The sequence below is a fragment of the Chiroxiphia lanceolata genome, chromosome 1 (assembly GCF_009829145.1).
Source record: "Chiroxiphia lanceolata isolate bChiLan1 chromosome 1, bChiLan1.pri, whole genome shotgun sequence".
In the NCBI taxonomy this organism is placed as follows: Eukaryota; Metazoa; Chordata; class Aves; order Passeriformes; family Pipridae; genus Chiroxiphia; species Chiroxiphia lanceolata.
In genome coordinates, this window is record NC_045637.1 from 263,864 (window position 1) to 280,701 (window position 16,838).

At 70.7% G+C, this 16,838-nt stretch overlaps 2 protein-coding genes across 2 annotated transcripts in view; both read left to right on the forward strand.

Annotated features, from left to right (window-relative positions):
- The window catches only part of LOC116797962 (erythroblast NAD(P)(+)--arginine ADP-ribosyltransferase-like), a 471,907-nt gene that overhangs the window by 103,523 nt on the left and 351,546 nt on the right, over nucleotides 1-16,838 (forward strand). The window lies entirely within an intron of this gene.
- PLEC (plectin) overlaps nucleotides 1-16,838 on the forward strand; it is an 80,694-nt gene that overhangs the window by 51,933 nt on the left and 11,923 nt on the right. The window contains exons 41-70 of the mRNA XM_032699162.1: nucleotides 23-143; nucleotides 240-515; nucleotides 785-1,393; nucleotides 1,646-1,723; nucleotides 1,892-2,141; nucleotides 2,874-3,041; nucleotides 3,206-4,287; nucleotides 4,723-4,893; nucleotides 5,040-5,200; nucleotides 5,577-5,736; nucleotides 5,820-5,904; nucleotides 6,341-6,582; nucleotides 6,802-6,921; nucleotides 7,035-7,142; nucleotides 7,240-7,458; nucleotides 7,744-7,947; nucleotides 8,018-8,249; nucleotides 8,369-8,595; nucleotides 8,682-8,804; nucleotides 9,598-9,699; nucleotides 10,522-10,623; nucleotides 10,971-11,117; nucleotides 11,612-11,767; nucleotides 12,729-12,926; nucleotides 12,994-13,122; nucleotides 13,524-13,694; nucleotides 13,816-13,971; nucleotides 15,170-15,376; nucleotides 15,926-16,045; nucleotides 16,564-16,733. Coding sequence (XP_032555053.1) covers nucleotides 23-143; nucleotides 240-515; nucleotides 785-1,393; nucleotides 1,646-1,723; nucleotides 1,892-2,141; nucleotides 2,874-3,041; nucleotides 3,206-4,287; nucleotides 4,723-4,893; nucleotides 5,040-5,200; nucleotides 5,577-5,736; nucleotides 5,820-5,904; nucleotides 6,341-6,582; nucleotides 6,802-6,921; nucleotides 7,035-7,142; nucleotides 7,240-7,458; nucleotides 7,744-7,947; nucleotides 8,018-8,249; nucleotides 8,369-8,595; nucleotides 8,682-8,804; nucleotides 9,598-9,699; nucleotides 10,522-10,623; nucleotides 10,971-11,117; nucleotides 11,612-11,767; nucleotides 12,729-12,926; nucleotides 12,994-13,122; nucleotides 13,524-13,694; nucleotides 13,816-13,971; nucleotides 15,170-15,376; nucleotides 15,926-16,045; nucleotides 16,564-16,733 — 6,294 coding nt within the window. The remainder of the gene's footprint in view (nucleotides 1-22; nucleotides 144-239; nucleotides 516-784; nucleotides 1,394-1,645; nucleotides 1,724-1,891; nucleotides 2,142-2,873; nucleotides 3,042-3,205; nucleotides 4,288-4,722; nucleotides 4,894-5,039; nucleotides 5,201-5,576; nucleotides 5,737-5,819; nucleotides 5,905-6,340; nucleotides 6,583-6,801; nucleotides 6,922-7,034; nucleotides 7,143-7,239; nucleotides 7,459-7,743; nucleotides 7,948-8,017; nucleotides 8,250-8,368; nucleotides 8,596-8,681; nucleotides 8,805-9,597; nucleotides 9,700-10,521; nucleotides 10,624-10,970; nucleotides 11,118-11,611; nucleotides 11,768-12,728; nucleotides 12,927-12,993; nucleotides 13,123-13,523; nucleotides 13,695-13,815; nucleotides 13,972-15,169; nucleotides 15,377-15,925; nucleotides 16,046-16,563; nucleotides 16,734-16,838) is intronic.

Here is a 16,838-nt window from a genome sequence, read left to right on the forward strand (position 1 = left end):
AGTGTCCCCACTCTTTCCGCAGAGCCCGGCCGCGGTCAGAACGGAGGCTGGAGGTGCAGGAGCAGCTGCTGGCCCTGCGGCACTGGCTGGACGCAGTGGAGAAGCGGCTGCCGACGCTGCCGGAGCCCAGCACGGCCCCGCAGGTAACGTCTGGCCCTGGGCTGCGGCCGGGTCGCGCGGAGCTGGGCAGGACCAGCTCACGTCTGTACCGAGGCCGGTGAGGTCTTAGTCCCTGGAAGGCAAGAGAGTGCCCGGCCATGGCCGGCTGGGAGACCCTTCGCCACAGCCCCACGGCCGGCTGGGAGACCCCTGGGCTCGTCCACACGAGTCAGCGTCAGGCCGTCCGTCCCCGGCTCCTGCTCCTCGGCCTGACGGTGCTGTTGGCTCGGAGCCCGCGGGCCCCGTCGCCCTACCGGTACCCGCAGCATCACTGCGTCGGGGCCCTGCTGGCCACAGGGCCACCGACTGCCCCGGGCTCAGCTGCGGCTCCGGGCACGACTGCCCGGGCACGGGAGGTGCGGCTGTGAGCGGGGTGCGAGGCCGTGCACGAGGGGTGTGCGGCCCCGCACGGTCTGTGCGGTGCTGCCGTGAGCCGCTGTGCCCCCGCCCGGGCGCGGAGCCGCAGCGGGAGCAGCGCGGTGGGAGCTGCCGGCGGCCCCTCCTCGCCGCCCCGCGCGCAGCCCCTCGCCGGCTCCTTTTGTTCGGGGCCTGGCCGGCACACGGGCTCCCTCGGCACACATGACGGCACAAACTGAAAGGGCCATTCATCCCGGCCCCGGCGCAGACAAAGCCGAGGCCGCGCAGAAACCCACCCGACTCCCGGGATCTGAGGCTGCGGATTCCAGCCGACCGCTCCCGCCCGGTGCCCCGCGCCGGGCTCCCCTGCCCGGGGCGCCCGTGCCACCCCGAGCCCGGTACCTGGGGCTGCGGAGCGTGCCGGGCGAGCTGCCGCAGGGCAGCTCGGCGGATCGTCACCCCTCGCCCAGGTCCTGCCCAGTGGGTCCCGGCTGGGACCCGTGGGGTGCCGTGGGGTGCCGGGGGTGCCGTGGGGCTCAACCCCATGCTGGGCCGCTCGGTGCCAGCAGTGGAAGGCTCCAGAGCCGGGTGGGGAAGATGGTGCGGAGCCGCCACAGGACGGTGCGGAGCCGCCGAGGCCCTGGCAGATGCTAATTCCCGACAGCGTCTCTGGCAGCAGACAAAGCCCCCGGCCCCGCCGCCCGCCGCTCCCAGGGGACCCCGAGCAGCCCCATCCATCAGCGTGGCCGACGCGCCGGCAGCGGCCCCCCGGCTCCCGGGGCCCAGCGAGGGCCACCCGTGCAGCACCGTGTGGCAGGACCCCCGCCCTGGGGGGCTCTCGCTGGCCGGGGGGGCCGCGGAGCTGGGTCTGGGCAGGGTGGGGAGGGGGTTTACACTGCGGGCAGGAGCAGCTCGCCCCGGGATTCCTTCAGCACCCAGGGTGGCAGCGGGGAGGTGTCCCGGAGCCCCAGGTTTGCAGCACCCCGGCTTTCAGGGTGGGCTTCACTACACCATCTCGGCGGCCCAGCCTGGGCCCCCCAGCCGTGCCTTGCTTCACCGAGCCTCCCCAGCCCAGCCCTGCTCCACTGAGTCCCCCCAGCCTCTGGCTCCAAAGCCCCCGCACCCGCAGAGCCCCGAGGAACGGGCCGAACCCCCGGGTGACCAAGGCATCCACTGCCTGGGGCTGGAGCCGGGGGCCACGGCCGGGGTGGGGGTTCGGTGCTCCCGGGGGGTGCAACCCCGGAGCTGGAGGGGCTGTGACACCGCGGGGCGCTGTCGGTGCCGCTGTCGGTGCAGGGGGGGCAGGTGCCGGTGTCAGTGCCGGTGCCGGTGTCGGTGCCGGTGGCAGCTGCTCTAAGTGTCGGGGTTGGTGCAGGGGCAAGTGCTGGTGCCGGGGAAGGTGCTGGTGTGTGTAATGCTGCAGGGACAGGGGCAGGTGCCGGTGCTGGTGCCGGTGCGGGTGGCGGCCGGTGCCGGTGCCGGTGTCAGTGCGGTGGCGGAGCAGGTGCCGGTGGCGGTGGCGGTGCCCGTGCGGGGTGTCGCCCCCCCGGGCGGCGCGGGGTGGGCGGTGGGCCGGCGCCGCCCCTCCCCCGCGGGATGGCTGCGGGGCCCCGGGGGTTTCCCCGGTAACGGTGGCGATCGGCGCCCGGAGGGTTAACGGGGGGGGCGGCGTGTCCGGGGTCAGACCAGCCCCGCCGAGCCGGGCCGGGGCCGGGGCCGGTGCGAAGGTCCTCGCCGGTACCCCCCGCTCTCTACGCTCCCCCCGCGCCGCGGGCGCGGCGCACAAAGGCGGCGGCGGCGGGGCCGGGGCGGCGGTAACGGGGACCGAGCCACCCCGCTGCCCCCGCCCCGCTCCCTCGCACAGGCCGGGCCCCCCCCCGGCCGGTAACGGCGGCGGCGGCGGCCCCGGCCCGGCCCCATGGACACCCGGAGCCGCACAGGGGTGAGTGTGGGGCGGGCGTTTCGCGCGGGTCCGGGAGCGCGGGGTGCGCGTGGCCGGGCGGGGTCTGTGTCCCCGCAGCACCCCCGAGGCAGGGGCGCGGAGAGGTGTCCCCCCGAGTCACCCCGCGTCCTGTCCCCCCCACTCGTGCGGTCCCAAGGCACCCCGACGCACGGGGGGGGGGGTGTGCGATGCCCCGCGGGACTGCACCCACGGGGGTGCGAGTGTCGGGACCCTGCTGTGGGTGTGAGTGTGTGCGGGGACCGCGCACGGGGACCGTGCCCGTGGCGTGTTTCACGGCGTGTCGGGCCGCGCGTGGGGGCTCGTTGCCCGCGGCCGGGACACCCCGGGGCACACGGCCAGGGCGGGTGCGCGTGGGTGCACGTGCGCTCCCCACGCGTGTGCGGGGCTGCCACAGGTGTGTTTCATGTCACGGCTCACCAAGGCGCGGGGGTCCTGCCGCTGCCCCCCGCACGGGAGTGCGAGCGCGGGGTCTGCATGTCGGGGTGTGTGTACACACGTGTGAGTGTGTGCGTGTACACACGTGCGTGTGCATATGTGTCGGACTGTGTGTGCGTGTACACGCGTGTGGGGGTGTGTGTTTACACACGTGCACAGGGGCGTGTGCCCGGGGCCGAGCCGGAGGGCCGGGGACCGGGAGCGCTGCGGCTGCGGCAGGGGGGGGCTGGCAGGGGGGCTGCCGGGGGAGGGTCCTGCCGGGTCACGCTGGGGGATTTATGGCTGCGGCAGTGCTGGCAGGGTGGGAGGCCACCTGCCCGTCCTCTGCCTGTCCCCCGCCTGCCCCCCGCCTGCCTGCCCGCCGGTGGGTGCCCCCGGCCACCCCCGGCCACTCCCAGCCCCCCGTCCCCCCGGACAGATGCTCCTCTCTCCCGGCTCCGCCGCCCTCGTTAATCCAACGGCACAAGGCGACGCAGGGCGGGAGCATCTGCCTGTCCCCGGTGCCTGGCGCTGCCGCCACTGCCGCGTCTGCTGCCGAGACGCACAGGACGGGCACCCCGGGCACTGCCCGGCGGGGTCTCCTCCCTCCGCCAGGCCCCAGTGACGGTCAGCGTCCCGTCCCTCCTTCCCTGTGCCCCGGCTCTCGGCAGCCCTTTGCTGCGGGGCCAGAACGCCCCGACGCCGGAGCGGGAGGTCAGGCAGACCCGGCAGAGCGGGGGGGTGGGAGGGGTGACCCGGGCCCCGCGGTGGCCCCGGCAACGCGCGTCCCCTGGCTCGTTGCAGGCCGGGATTTGAGGCGGGGGCCCGGCGCCCGCGCCATGGGGAACTCGGTGAGCCGGCCCAGCTGCCTGGGCGAGAAGAGCCGGCGGCCGGAGGAGCTCCTGCGGGAGCCGCCGTGCCGGGAGCCGGGGCTGGATGAGGGGCAGCCGGCCGCTGGAGGCGTCACGGAGGCCTGGCCGGGGCTGCCGGAGAAGGCGCCGGTGCCGGTGGAGAACGGCTGGAGCCCGGTGCCCGGTGCCGTTCGGAGCCGGCCGGGCAGCCCGGTGCTGAGGCGCAGCCAGTCCGAGGTGGCGGTGCAGAACGGGGGCACGGCCGGCGTTCCGGTGAAGGGGCAGGCGGGGGGCGCAGCCTGGACGCCCCCCCGGGCCAGCGTCCCCCGCAGCACCTGGTCCTGGAAACCTGTCACCACGCGGGAAGTGACGGAGGTGACGGAGGTGACCGAGACCATCGTGACGGAGATCGTGGAAGTGACCGAGTATCCGGCGGGCGAAAAGGGCGGCGAGCCCGTGGTCACCCGGACGGTCACCGTGCTGACGGAGCGTGTGGGGGAGCTCGCTGCCGCCGGCTGCGCCGGACATGCGGATGCCACAGAGGTGACTGCCGGGCAGGGACCCTCGCCGGGAGGACGCTGTGCCAACCCCGCGCCACGGGGCTGCCCTCTGGCACGGTTCTCTCGGCAGCGACTCTTGGCCTTCCTCTCCCGTGGCCGGGGCTCGTGCGGGGTCACCGAGGTCTGTGCCCTGGTGCTGGTGGCACCCCCGGTGCTGGACACCCAGCCCGGTGCCATAGGACAGGGAGTTCCCTCTTCTCGCGGCTGGCCAGGATCGTGTGTCCGGAGGGGTCCAAACGATGTGGGGTGCGCAGCCCCTGCTTTGGAGAGCCCAGCGAGGGTCGCCGGGGAGGACCCCCTGGGCTGCGCAGGGTCCCAGGGTCCCCGGCGTCACCTCCCGGGCAGGGTACGGTGTGGGGTCGCAGCCCAGCCCCACTGCCCGCCCACCTGGGCGGCTCAGCCACCTCTCCCCCCACAGGTGTCCCCGCGGGCCGTCCCTGTCCCGGAGGAGGTGGCAGGCGCGGAGCGGGGCCAGGAGACGCTGGAGCGGCTGCTGGCCTGGGTGGCCGACATGGAGGAGCTGGTGAGCAACCAGAAGCCGCCGTCGGCGGAGGCGAAGGTGGCGAAGGCGCAGCTGGAGGAGCAGAAGGTCAGCAGGGCCGGCCGGCGCGTCCCGCCCACGCGCTCCGGCCGGGGATTAGGGGGCCGGGGTTGGAGCCGCTGCCCGGGGCTGTGCCAAGGCCGCGGGGGCGGGCGGGGTCCCCGGCACAGCGCGGTGCCCCCCCTGCCTTGCAGCTCCTGAAGCGGCTGCTGGAGGAGCGGAGGCCGCGCGTGGAGCTCGTCCTGCAGGACAGACAGACGGCGCACGGCTCCGGCACGGCGGCACCCGAGGGCGGTGCCAGCCTCTCCGACCTCGGGGAGAGGTGGGACAAGCTGATGCAGGAGGCTGAGGCCAGGTGGGTCAGGGTCCAGGCTCTTGTCACCAGGCAGGCACAGGCTCTGGCCACTGGTGTCCTCACAAGCCGTGTCACCACGACACCCCGATGTCCCTGTGTGTCCTGCCCCGCTGGCATCGGGGCCACCACAGCAGAGGAACCATCCCCATCCCACGTGCCAGGGCTGCACAGGGGCAGCGGGTCTGAGGCTCTGCAGCCAGTCTTGCATGAGGCCCTTCCTGCAGGTCCCTGTCTGGGGATGCCAGCCTTGCCGTGTCCCTCTCCTTGGGAGTCCCAGGGCATGGGGACCCCGGTGTGGGGGAGAGGGGGCTTTCCTGGCTGGGACCTTGGCCTCGGAGACTGTCAGCCCCGGGCTCACCCAGCCCTCCCGACGCAGGTACGGCCGCCTGGAGCGGATCCTGCCGGCAGCTCAGGGCTTCCAGGAGGCCGTGGATGCCTTCCAGGAGTGGCTCAGTGCCACGGAGCGACAGCTGGCCCAGCTCTGGCGCACCGACGGCTGCGTCGGCCGTGTGCAGGATGCCCACCGGCAGACCCAGGTGGGGCCAGGGTGGGCACGGGGTGGGCACGGGGTGAGCACCTGTATCATTGTCGGTCACTGCCACGGGAACTTCTTGCCCAGACCCTCTGTGAGGAGATCCGCGGGCGGCTGGGAGAGCTGGACAGTGCCCTGGAGAGAGGGCAGCGGGTCCTGGAGATGGTGACAGGTGAGTGGCGATGGCCAGGAGTGGAGGCCACGGGGTTGGGACTGCGGGGTGTGGGATGGGATGAGCACAGAGTGCGGCAGCCCAGCCCAGGGATGGCACCCCTGGGCACTGGGGGGTCCTTGGAATGTGCTGCTCCCCACCGGGGGCTGTGGGGTGGTGTGAAGGGGCACAGCATCCCACGGGATGGAGAGAGGCCAGGGCAGAGCCTGGGGGTCAAGGCCATGGTGGGACAGGGTGCAGCGATGGTGAGGGGAAGCTGGGAAGGTAGATTTTGCTGGCAGTGGGATAAGGGGCCAGATCCAGCTCTGGGAGCAGCAGGAGAGGAGAAAGGTCAGGACAGAGTGACCATCACAGCGATGGAAGCTGTTGGTCTGGCTGATCCCACGCCTGGGGATGCTGGCACAGAGGCTCTGATGCCGGTGTGGTGTGGCCGCAGGGGAGGAGGCCCAGCTGGTGCAGGAGAAGATGGAGTCGCTGAGGATGCGGTACCTCATCGTGGGCCAGAGCAGCACCGACACCGCACACCGGCTGGGGCAGACCCTGGAGGCCTCGTCCCGCCTGGGCACAGCCCCCGAGGACCTGGCGCTGTGGCTGGGCCGCATGGAGAAGGAGCTGGGCAAGCGGGAGAGCCAGGATGACGGCCAGGAGCCCCCAGTCAGCACCGGTGACAGGGAGAAGGTGTGGGACGTGGCACTTTGGGGACTGTCACCCTTTGCCTCCCTTTACCATTCCTGGCCAATCTCTGCAGTGGGAGGTGGTGGAGTTGGGTCTGGGAGGGATACTCTGGGTTGTGGGAGACAAGTCCTGTGGGACTGTGACACGTTGAGTCTCTGTCCTGGAGCGGCCGCCGCGGTGTGTGCCCACTCTGCCCGGCTGACATCTGCCCCTCTGCCATAGTTTGAGCAGGTGCTGGAGTCCCAGCTTGCCCGTGTGACCGGGCTGGGCAAGCGGCTGGAGGAGATCGGCCGCGTGCAGCTGGACTCTGAGGCTCTCGGCTCGCAGCTCTCCGAGCAGAAGGTGGGTCCGCAGCAGTGCCCAGGGGTCCCAGGGGACACCAGCTCGGCGTCCCCGTTCCGCTGGGCCCTGCACTGACCCCCAGGACCTGGCACCCACCTGCTGCTCCGTTCCAGCTGCTCTCTGCTGAGGTCCTGCACTGCCGGGGCCTGGTTGAGCGTCTGCTGGGGATCTCAGACCCGCTGCTGCGCTGCTGCCCCGAGCCCCTGCGGCAGCGCCTCCAGGTCAGTCGGGGGGGGTTGCCAGAGGGGACGCTGCCAACACTTGGGGATGGCCGTGCCCCACACCCCCAGCCGTCCGGTGACCCCCCCGTCCCCACAGCCGTCGGTGCAGGCGCTGCGGGAGCGCACGGAGCAGCTGTCCCTGCGCAGCGGCGCCTGTGCCGTGCAGCTGGAGCACGCCCAGTCCCTGCTCACCCAGTTCTCCGAGGCACTCGAGGAGCTGCTGCCCTGGCTGGAGGAGACGCGGGCCCTGGGGGTGCAGCTCTCCCCCGACGCCATCAGCTACGAGGCCTTCAAGGAGCAGCAGGCGCTGCTGCAGGTGCAGGCGGGGACAGGGGCAGGGACACGGACGGAGGTGCTCGGCTGTCCCGCGGGGTTGGGAGTGGGGAGGTGATGGGATGAGGCGGCATCACCAGGGGGCCCACCGGGCTGGGGCACCCGATGGGCATCAGCCTGCCGGGAGCAGCGCCAGGGTGCACCGGCACATGGCCCCATGGGATGAATCCCCATGGGATGAATCCCCGTGGGATGAACCCCCGTGGGATGAACCCCCGTGGGGCACGTGCCACCCCAGCGTGGCCCCACGGCTGCCCCTCGCCCCCAGAGCCTGCGGGAGGCCATCGCCGAGCACCGGCCGCTGGTGGGGAAGCTTCAGCGCGTGTCAGCACAGCTGGTGGAGCTGAGCCCGGAGCAGGGAGCCCCGTTCCAGCGGCGCTGGCAGGAGGCCGAGGAGCAGTACGGCTGCATCCGCGAGCGCGTGCGCCAGGCAGCGGCTCTGCTGGAGGACGCCCTGCCGAGATACAGCCAGGTACGGGGCTGGCACCGGGATGGGGGGCGTCCCCAGGGGCGTCCCCTCGAGTGACTGGGCCGGTCCCCAGCTGACAGAGCGCATGGACCTTCTGCTGGAGTGCCTGGAGCGGCTGCAGAGCCGGCTGCAGAGCCAGCCCCCCGTCCGCGGGGACGCAGCCCACCTGCGGGAGCAGATCCGGGAGAACAGCCTGGCCCTGGGCGAGCTGGAGAAGCTGGGGGTGGCCCTGGAGGGCGTCCAGGCGCAGGGCGGGGAGCTGCTGGCCACCATGAAGGCAGTCGGCTCCGACGCTGTGGCCAGAGGTATCGGCACAGAGGGGTGGGTGGGCACGGCCCTGCCGGCAGGTCTGTGTCCCTGTCGGGGCTGTGTGGGGGTGCCGGGTCCCTCTGAGCACCCTGATCCCTGCCCCCCGTGCCCGCAGGGATCCAGGAGCGCACGGAGCAGCTGCTGGCACAGTGGGGGTCCCTGCGGGGCCGCTGTCAGGAGCAGGAGCGGTGGCTGCGGGAGCTGCTGGCGCTGGCCGAGCGCTTCTGGCACGGCCTGTCCGAGCTGGCCCTGGCGCTCAGTGACACCCAGCAGCTGGTGCTGGGGCTGGAGGAGGCTGGCGGGGAGCCCGAGGCCATCCGCACGCGGCTGCGCACCATGCAGGTACGGCGGGGGCGGGGGCCTGGGGGGCAGCCCCCAGCACAGGCAGCCCCCATCCCAGGCAGCCCTGACCCCCGTGCCACGTGCAGGCGCTGCGGGAGGAGATCGATGCCCTGCAGGGCGAGCTGGACACGCTGGGCAGCCTGGGTGTGGAGCTGATGGCCTCCTGTGGAGACCCCGACAAGCCCGATGTCACCAAGAGCCTGGACGATGTGAGTGTCCCTGGGGTTGGGTTGGGTGAGGGACGGGGTCCTGGGGCTGTGGGGATGGGGTGTCCCCTGACCCTGGGTAGTGCCACTGACCCCCGCTCTCCAGACCCCTGCACGGGGATGGGGTGTCCCCTGACCCTGGGCAGTGCCACTGACCCCTGCTCTCTAGACCCCTGCACAGGGATGGGGTGTCCCCTGACCCTGGGCAGTGCCACTGACCCCTGCTCTCCAGACCCCTGCACGACACCACTGACCTTCACACCCAGGCCCCTGTGCAGTGTCACTGACCCCTGTGCTTGGACGCCTGTGTGGTGCCACCCCAGTACCCCAGACCCCACACTCTGACCCCCCTTTGGCACCACTGACCCCCTGCCTTGTCCCCCTGCATCCTGTCCCCTCTATGGCACTGCTGACCCCACACCCTGTCCCCCCATGCCGTGCCCCCTGTGGCACTGCTGATTCTGTGCCCTGTCCCCCCATCAGCAGTCCCCCGTGGCACTGCTGACCCCATGCCCTGTCCCCCCCCATGGCACTGCTGACCCCTCACCCTGTCCCCCCATGCCCTGTCCCCCCCCGTGGCACTGCTGACCCCTCACCCTGTCCCCCCATGCCCTATCCCCCCCATGGCACTGCTGACCCCATACCCTGTCCCCCCATGCCCTGTCCCCCCCTGTGGCACTGCTGACCCCTCACCCTGTCCCCCCATGCCCTGTCCCCCCCGTGGCACTGCTGACTGTGCCCTGTCCCCCCATGCCCTGTCCCCCCGTGGCACCACTGACCCCACGCCTGGGCGCAGCTCTACTCCTCCTGGCACAGCCTGAGCCGGGTGTGGATGGAGCGGAACGGGCGCCTCGAGGAGCAGCTCCAGGCCGCCCTCAGCTACCAGGACACGATGCAGGTGGGTGTTGGTGGGTGTTGGTGGGTATTGGTGGGTGTTGGTGGGTGTTGGTGGGTGTTGGTGGGTGTTGGTGGGTGTTGGTGGGTATTGGTGGGTGTTGGTGGGTGTTGGTGGGTGTTGGTGGGTATTGGTGGGTGTTGGTGGGTATTGGTGGGTGTTGGTGGGTGTTGGTGGGTATTGGTGGGTGTTGGTGGGTGTTGGTGGGTGTTGGTGGGTATTGGTGGGTGTTGGTGGGTGTTGTTGGGTGTTGGTGTTGGTGGGTGTTGGTGGGTATTGGTGGGTATTGGTGGGTGTTGGTGGGTATTGGTGGGTATTGGTGGGTGTTGGTGGGTGTTGGTGGGTATTGGTGTTGGTGGGTGTTGGTGGGTATTGGTGGGTGTTGGTGGGTGTTGGTGGGTGTTGGTGGGTATTGGTGGGTGTTGGTGGGTGTTGTTGGGTGTTGGTGTTGGTGGGTGTTGGTGGGTATTGGTGGGTATTGGTGGGTGTTGGTGGGTATTGGTGGGTATTGGTGGGTGTTGGTGGGTGTTGGTGGGTGTTGGTGTTGGTGGGTGTTGGTGGGTATTGGTGGGTGTTGGTGGGTGTTGGTGGGTGTTGGTGGGTGTTGGTGGGTGTTGGTGGGTGTTGGTGTTGGTGGGTGTTGGTGGGTATTGGTGGGTGTTGGTGGGTGTTGGTGGGTGTTGGTGGGTGTTGGTGGGTGGGGCCCTCAGGAGGCCCCTCCCGGAGGGAGCTGTATCACCCCCCCATCCCCGCTGAGGGGCACGAGGGGCTGTGAGGCCACCGTGGGACCCCTCAGTCCTGATCCCCGTCTCCCCCTGTCCCCAGCGGCTGCTGGAGTGGCTGGACACGGCCGAGCTGCGCATGGCCGAGGAGTTCCTGGTCGGAGGGGACCTGGACATGGTGCAGCAGCAGCTGGCAGAGCTCAAGGTGCCGTGGTGTGCCACGTCGTGCCACGTCGTGCTGAACCATCCTGTGCCGCTGGATGGGGCAGGCGGGGGGCAGGGGGGCCAGGGGGGTGCTCTAGACAGCAGTGGGATGGAGGGGTGGCACGTTGGACGGTGCTGGTGCCCCCATGGTGGGTGCTGGGTGGTCAAGTCCCGCCCTCTACAAGGTCCCTGGGCAAGTTGGGTACCGGCTCCCTGTGAGGAGCAGCCCTGTGCCCAGGTGCCCGTGCCGTGCCATGCAGTGCCACATGGTGCCACGCAGTGCCTGGTGCCAGGCAGACCCCATCCCGGGGCATGGGGCCAGGGTCACCCAGCGGTGCTGCCCCCCAGGAGTTCAAGCGGGAGCTGTACCAGTGCAAGGTGGACGTGGAGAGCCTGCGGCACCAGGGGGGCATGGGGCAGGGGGACCCCCCCGCTGCCCTCAGTGACTTCCGTCAGCGCTGGGACCACCTGGAGGAGGAGATCGTCAGCAGGCAGGTGAGGGGGCACGGGGCAGGGGGTGCAGGGGGTGACACGGGGGAGCTGGGGGGGTGCAGGGGGTGCCATGTGGGAGCTGGGGGGGTGCAGGGGGTGCCACATGGGAGCTGGCTGTGTGGGGCTGGGAGGGTGTGGTGGGTACCACGTGGGTCTGGAGGGATTCATGGGGGGATTCACAGGGGTTCCACACTGGTGCCAGGTGTGGTGCCGGGAGGGTGCAGGAGGCAGTGGAGTCGTTGGACACAGGGTGCCCTCTGGTGCCAGGTGCCCATGCAGGCGCTGGCACGGTGCTGGGTGGGTGCTTGGGGCTGTGTGGGGTCTGGGTGGGTGCACAAGAGCTCTGTGGGCACTCAGGATGCCACTGGGCACAGTGGGCGTGTGGGGCCGTGTGGGCACTGAGTGGGTGCTGGGTGGGCGCACAGGGCCACGTGGGTGCCGGGCATGGGGCTGGGGCTGCCGTCTCTCCCCCCGGTGTCACCCCTTCCCCTCGGCAGCACCAGCTGGAGGCGGCGCTGCTGGGGCTGGGGCAGTTCCAGCACCAGCTGGCAGAGCTGCTGCAGTGGCTGAGCCGCACCGGGGAGCAGCTGCGCGGCCCCGCGCCCCTGAGCCCCGACCTGCAGAGCTGCGAGATCGAGCTGGCCAAGCACAAGGTGAGGCTGCGCCGCGGCCCAGGGCACGCGTGGCACAGCCCCTCTGTGGGGACCCAGACCCTCTGTGGGGGCCGTTGCTGAGGGTCTGGAGGGTCTTGGCCATGGTCCTGTCCCCAGAGTGTGTGTCCTGGGGGTCCTGGCCATGGTCCCAACCCCAGGGTGTGTGTCCTGGGGGTCCTGGCCGTGGTCCTGCCCCCAGGGTGTGTGTCCTGGGGGTCCTACCCCCAGGGTGTGTGTCCTGGGGGTCCTGGCCATGGTCCTGCCCCCAGGGTGTGTGTCCTGGGGATCTCAGCCATGGTCCCACCCCCAGGGTGTGTGTCCTGGGGGTCCTGGCCATGGTCCTGCCCCCAGGGTGTGTGTCCTGGGGATCTTGGCCATGGTCCCACCCCCAGGGTGTGTGTCCTGGGGGTCCTGGCCATGGTCCTGCCCCCAGGGTGTGTGTCCTGGCTGCAGGGCGCTGCCCAGCCCCTCCTTGGGCTGCTGCAGTGGTGGCCAGGCCGGGCAGGCTGTGGCATGAGGACTGTCCCCTCCCACAGTGACACCATGGAAGGAATGAGCTGTCTCTGTACCATCCCAGTGCTGCGGCCCCTTGCCTGGGCACGCTCGGGCCGTGCCTGATGCAGGCGAGGCTCTGCGAGGGCCAGGCTGGCCCCACACCAGGAGAGGGCTGTGCAGAGGGTACCGTGTCACCTCTGTGCCCGTCCTGGCCAACCCCCTGCCACGAATCAGCAAATCTGGCGCCTCAGCCCCGTGCCCTGCTGAGAGCAAGAGTCAGGGGCACCCCTGGGTGTTGCCCTCCCTCTGCCTGGCACCCGCAGAGCCCAGCACCACGGTGGCGGCGGTGACACGGGTGGCAGAGGTGTCCCGGGCACTCAGAGCGAGGGGCTTTGCGCAGCACAGCCGGGGGGGTACGAGGTGCCCCCGCTGCGGTCCCAGCCGTGACCCCCCCGCCCCTGTGCAGGTGCTGCGGACGGACGTGATGTCCCACGCCCGCACGGTGCAGTCGGTGACCGAGGCCGGGCAGGGGCTGCTGCTGTCCAGCCTGGGGGAGAGCGTGGAGGGGCTGCAGCGCAGCCTCCAGCAGCTGGGCCAGCGCTGGGACCTGGTGCGCAGCGAGACCGAGAGCCGGCAGCTGGAGCTGGAGAACAACCTCAGCCAGGTACCGGCGCGGGGCCGCGGTGCTGCCGGGCCGTGGGGCCGGCGCTGAGCCCCCCCCTCGCCCCCAGGTGCAGGACATCACCCTGGAGATCACGGAGCTGCTGCAGTGGCTGGAGCAGGTGGAGCTGCAGCTCTTCTGCTCCAAGCCGGTCTGGGGCCACCCCGATGCCACCAAAGAGAAGCTCAACGCACACCTGGTGAGCACTGGCACCGGGCCGGGCCCCGGGGTCCCTCAGGGGGATGTGTCCCCCAAAACCACCCCTCTCCACACCGAGGGGCCAAGACCCTTCTCTGCTGCCTCCTCTCCCTGACCAGACAGAACCTGGTCCCCCTCTCCACTCTCCTCTGGCTCCCTGAGGCAGAGCAGGAGCCATCCCTGTCTTTGTTCCCTGTCCCTGACCCTGTTCCTGTCCCCATCCCAGTCTCTGTCCCCGTCCCCTGTTCACTGTCCCTGACCCCTTCCTCATCCCTGTCGCGCTCTTCATCCCAATCCCGGTCCTCTTCCTCATCCCGTTCCCTGTTCCCTGTCCCCGGCCCCACCCCGGCCCCGCGGCGGGCGCTGACCCGGCGTGCCCGGCGTGCCCGGTGTGCCCGGCAGGAGCTGTGCCGGGAGCTGGAGGCGCGGGCGGTGCCGTACCGGGGGCTGCGGGAGCGGCTGCAGCGGCTGCTGGAGTCGTGCCGCGCCGGGCGGCCCTGCAGCACCGAGCACAGCCTGCGCATCCTGGAGCAGAAGTGGGAGAGCGTCCAGGCCGAGGCGCAGGAGAGGAAGGTGTGTGGGGTGTGTGGGGTGTGTGGGGTGGGGGGCTCCGACCCCGGGGGCGGCTCACCCTGACCGACCTCGGCCCCGGGGCGGGGGGTGCCCGCCCCCGTCACGCCCGTCCCCCCCACAGGAGCGCCTGGCCGAGGGGCTCACGGTCACCACCGAGTTCCACGGCTCCGCCCAGGAGCTGCTGCGCTGGGTGGCCCACGCCGAGGAGCTGCTGGGGTCCCCCGCGCCCCCCAGCTTCGTCCTCGACACCGTCACCGCCCAGATCCAGGAGCACAAGGCAAGGGAGGGAGGAGCCGGTGCGGTGCTCCGGGGCTTGATTCGTGGGGCTGGAGTGCACCCGAAGGGCACCGACAGGGAGATCTCCCTCGACTGGGTCATGGGGCTGGGGTCTGCACAGAGGGCACCGACAGGGAGATCTCTGCCGGCTGGGAAATGGGGCTGGGGTCTGCACAGAGGGCACTGACAGGGAGATCTCCTCTGGCTGGGTCATGGGGCTGGGATCTGCACAGAGGGCACCGACAGGGAGATCTCCCCTGGGGCTTGATTCATGGGGCTGGGGTCTGCATAGAGTGCACCAACAGGGAGATCTCTGCCGGCTGAGTCATGGGGCTGGGATCTACACAGAGGGCACCGACAGGGAGATCTCCCCCAGATGGGTCATGGGGCTGGGGTCTGCACAGAGGGCTCCCGTGTGGCACTGGCACTGGCAGACAGATCTCCCCGGGGCTGGTTCATGGGGCTGGGGTCTCCTCAAAGGGGTCCCATGTGGCACCCACAAAGAGATCTGCTCTGGGCTGTGGGTGGGACGTCTGTCCCTGCAGCAGTGGAAGAAGTGGGCTCTGTGTCCCATCCCAGTGCAAACTGTGCCAGAGGGCTCCGTGTCCCATCCCAGTGCAAGCTGTGCCAGGGGGTCCCGTGTCCCATCCCAGTGCAAGCTGTGCCAGAGGGCTCCGTGTCCCATCCCAGTGCAAGCTGTGCCAGAGGGCTCCGTGTCCCATCCCAGTGCAAGCTGTGCCAGAGGGCTCCGTGTCCCATCCCAGTGCAAGCTGTGCCAGGGGGTCCCGTGTCCCATCCCAGTACAAGCTGTGCCGGGGGGTCCTGTGTCCCATCCCAGTGCAAACTGTGCTGGGGGCTCCATCTCCCATCCCAGTGCAAACTGTGCCAGGGGTCCCGTGTCCCATCCCAGTGCAAACTGTGCTGGGGGCTCCATCTCCCATCCCAGTGCAAACTGTGCCGGGGGGTCCCGTGTCCCGTCCCAGTACAAGCTGTGCCGGGGGGTCCTGTGTCCCATCCCGGTGCAAACTGTGCTGGGGGCTCCATCTCCCATCCCAGTGCAAGCTGTGCTGGGGGGCTCCGTGTCCCATCCCGGTGCAAACTGTGCCGGGGGGTCCCGTGTCCCATCCCGGCATCAGCTGTTCCCAGGGTCTCCCCACCTGCCCCAGGACCACCCACCCACAGCTGCCCCCTCCCCGCAGGCCCTGGTGAAGGAGGCGAATGCCCACGGGGAGAAGCTGGGCGGGCTGGAGGCCGTGGCCGCGCGCCTGAAGGATTTCAGCAGGAAGCAGGACGGGGCCGTCATCCAGAACCTGGTGCTGGCGGCGCGGGAGCGCCTGGGCAAGGTGCTGCAGAGGGCGGCTGAGAGGGGGGCAGCGCTGGAGGAGGCACGGAAACGCAGCAAACAGGTACCGTGGGCGTGGCCCGCTGCCCCCGGGGGCTGGGGAGGGGGCTCTGCCCCTCGGGTTGCTTTGGACAAGGGCCTGGAGTGCCAGGACAAGGGGGAACGGCTTCCCGCTGCCAGAGAGCGGGGTTAGATGGGATACTGGGAGGAAATCCTTGGCTGCGAGGGTGGGGAGGCCCTGGCACGGGGCCTCTGCCCAGAGAAGCTGTGGCTGCCCCATCCCTGGAAGAGTCCCAGGCCAGGTTGGATGGGGCTTGGAGCAACCTGGGCTAGTGGGAGGTGTCCCTGCCCATGGCAGGGGGTGGCACTGGATGGGCTTTAAGGTCCTTACAACCCAAACCATCCTGGGACTGATGATTCCACGACACAGGTCCTGCTGGGAGCGGGCTCTGGCGCTGTCTCCATGCTGTGTTGGCCCGTGGTTTGCCCCAAAGTGGTGCCAGGGCTGTGCCACTCCCTTGTGTGGCTCCGTGGCTCCTGCCTGGGTTGCCCCAGCCACGCTTTGCCCCCGGTAACCCCCCCGCAGCCCCCCCCAAACCATCCCTCCTTGCAGTTCAGCGAGTCCCGGCGGCTGCTCCTGGACTGGATGGACGAGGTGGAGCAGAGCCTGGAGGAGCCGCAGGACGCTCCCACCAGCCAGGAGGAGATCAAGTGCCAGCTGGCTGAGCACAAGGTGGGGCTGCCCCGCTCCCGGGCACAAAGGGTTCCCGGGAGGGCCGTGGGGAGCAGAGCTGGGGGCTCCAGAGGGGGGATCCCGAGTGCTCTGGAGGGAGGCGGGGGGGTCAGACACCTTCCCAGGGCTATTCCAGAGGGGGGATCCCGAGTGCTCTGCAGGCAGGGGGGGGTCAGACACCTTCCCAGGGCTATTCCAGAGGGGGGATCCCGAGTGCTCTGGAGGGAGGCAGGGGGGGGTCAGACACCTTCCCAGGGCTATTCCAGAGGGGGGATCCCGAGTGCTCTGGAGGGAGGTGGGGGGGTCAGACACCTTCCCAGGGCTATTCCAGAGGGGGGATCCCGAGTGCTCTGGAGGGAGGCGGGGGGGGGGGGTCAGACACCTTCCCAGGGCTATTCTGCAAAGTGAGGAGACCCAGGGAGGGCTGAGGGATGTCGGCACCCCAACCCCCCCGCAGCACTCGGGGGGGTCTCCCCGAGCTGGGGGACTCAGCGCCCGCCCGTGGTCCCCCCCCCCAGGCGTTCCAGAAGGTGCTGCGGGCGAAGCGTCCGGTGTACGAGGCGACCCTGCGGAGCGGGCGGGCGCTGCGGGAGGGGGCCCGGCTCCCCCAGGACCTGCAGCCGCTGGAGGAGCTGCTGGGGGAGCTCAAGGAGCGCTGGGACGCGCTGTGCAGCCGCGCCGCGGAGAGGTGGGGACGGGACGGGGACGGGGGTGGCTTGGAATGGGCGTGGGATGCCGGTGGGGTGGGAATTGCACGGGATGGAATGGGATGGCACTGCCTGTTCTCTGCTCG